The sequence below is a fragment of the Aplysia californica genome, unplaced genomic scaffold, assembly GCF_000002075.1.
Source record: "Aplysia californica isolate F4 #8 unplaced genomic scaffold, AplCal3.0 scaffold01193, whole genome shotgun sequence".
Taxonomy (NCBI): Eukaryota; Metazoa; Mollusca; class Gastropoda; order Aplysiida; family Aplysiidae; genus Aplysia; species Aplysia californica.
In genome coordinates, this window is record NW_004798463.1 from 39,346 (window position 1) to 40,468 (window position 1,123).

Sequence of the window (1,123 nt, forward strand, 5' to 3'; positions counted from 1 at the left end):
CATAAAAAAGAAGAAAGGGGAGATAAGCACGATAGATGTTTGATAGGAAAGAAGAAGCAAACCACACCACAGCACCCGCCAACCACCCACAGTAAAACTCGCACAAGAATCAGAGCTCGGTTCACTACTCAAATCAGTTTTAGTTTTAGTAGTTTTAGTTGAGGTTTTACGGCGCTCGCAACTGCATAAAGTCATAAGAGTGCCAGAAGATTAGGGGTGTTACAAGAGAGTAACAAACATTAAAAAAGAAGGAGGGGAGATAAGGACCATTATACCATAGATGTGTGATAGGAAAGAAGAAGCAAACCACACCAGTGCACCCGCCAACCACCCACGCTGGTATGCTTGAACAGCCAACCACCCACGCTGGTATGCTTGAACAGCCAACCACCCACGCTGGTATGCTTGAACAGCCAACCACCCACACTGGTATGCTTGAACAGCCAACCACCCACACTAAAAAAAAACAGAGCTCGGTCAGTGGAACTACTCACATCGGTGAAATTGATGGGCTGCATCCTCCACTTGAGCGTGGCCCCGACGTCGTTGGGCTCCAGGATGTCGAACGGTACCACGACGTAGGGAGCGATGTCGGCCCCGACGGTGAACGAGATGGTCTTCCTCTCGATGTAGCCGTACAGGGCCGTGAACGGCTCCAGGGCCTGGATCCGGTCCAGCACGCCCATCGACGCGCAGTTGCCCTTCACCAGCTCCGAGGGACATCCTGCCAGAAACAAAAAAACCCACAATGTCGTGAAAAATGTTATGCAGACTCTTTGCCGTAAACGAGATCTTCTGGTCAAGCCACTCCCAGTTATTGACAAAAAGAAAAAAACAACAAGAGGAAGACATACCCATAACGGTGACGGTAAACGAGATCCTCTGGTTGGCTCGCTCCGAGGAGATGTAGACAAACTGCAGGCTCTGTAAGGAGGGCGAGGGCACGTCGAGCGCGCAGCCCATGGTGCCGTTGGTGCACACTTTCTTTGCGGGCTGCGGCAGCTGGGCCTGGGAAGAGAGGCTACTGAGCACCAGGCTACAGTCCTCGGGGTCGCACGAGTCAACGATCACCTGGAAGCTGGACGTGGACCGAGGGACTTTGAAGCTGGGGAGGGGGAGGGGG

The 1,123-nt window shown here is 52.6% G+C and overlaps 1 protein-coding gene across 1 annotated transcript in view; it reads right to left on the reverse strand.

Moving 5' to 3' along the window:
- The window catches only part of LOC101863155 (post-GPI attachment to proteins factor 6), a gene marked incomplete in the record, with an annotated part of 22,881 nt that overhangs the window by 7,904 nt on the left and 13,854 nt on the right, over positions 1-1,123 (reverse strand). The window contains 2 exon segments of the mRNA XM_013090250.2: positions 495-724; positions 855-1,105. Coding sequence (XP_012945704.1) covers positions 495-724; positions 855-1,105 — 481 coding nt within the window.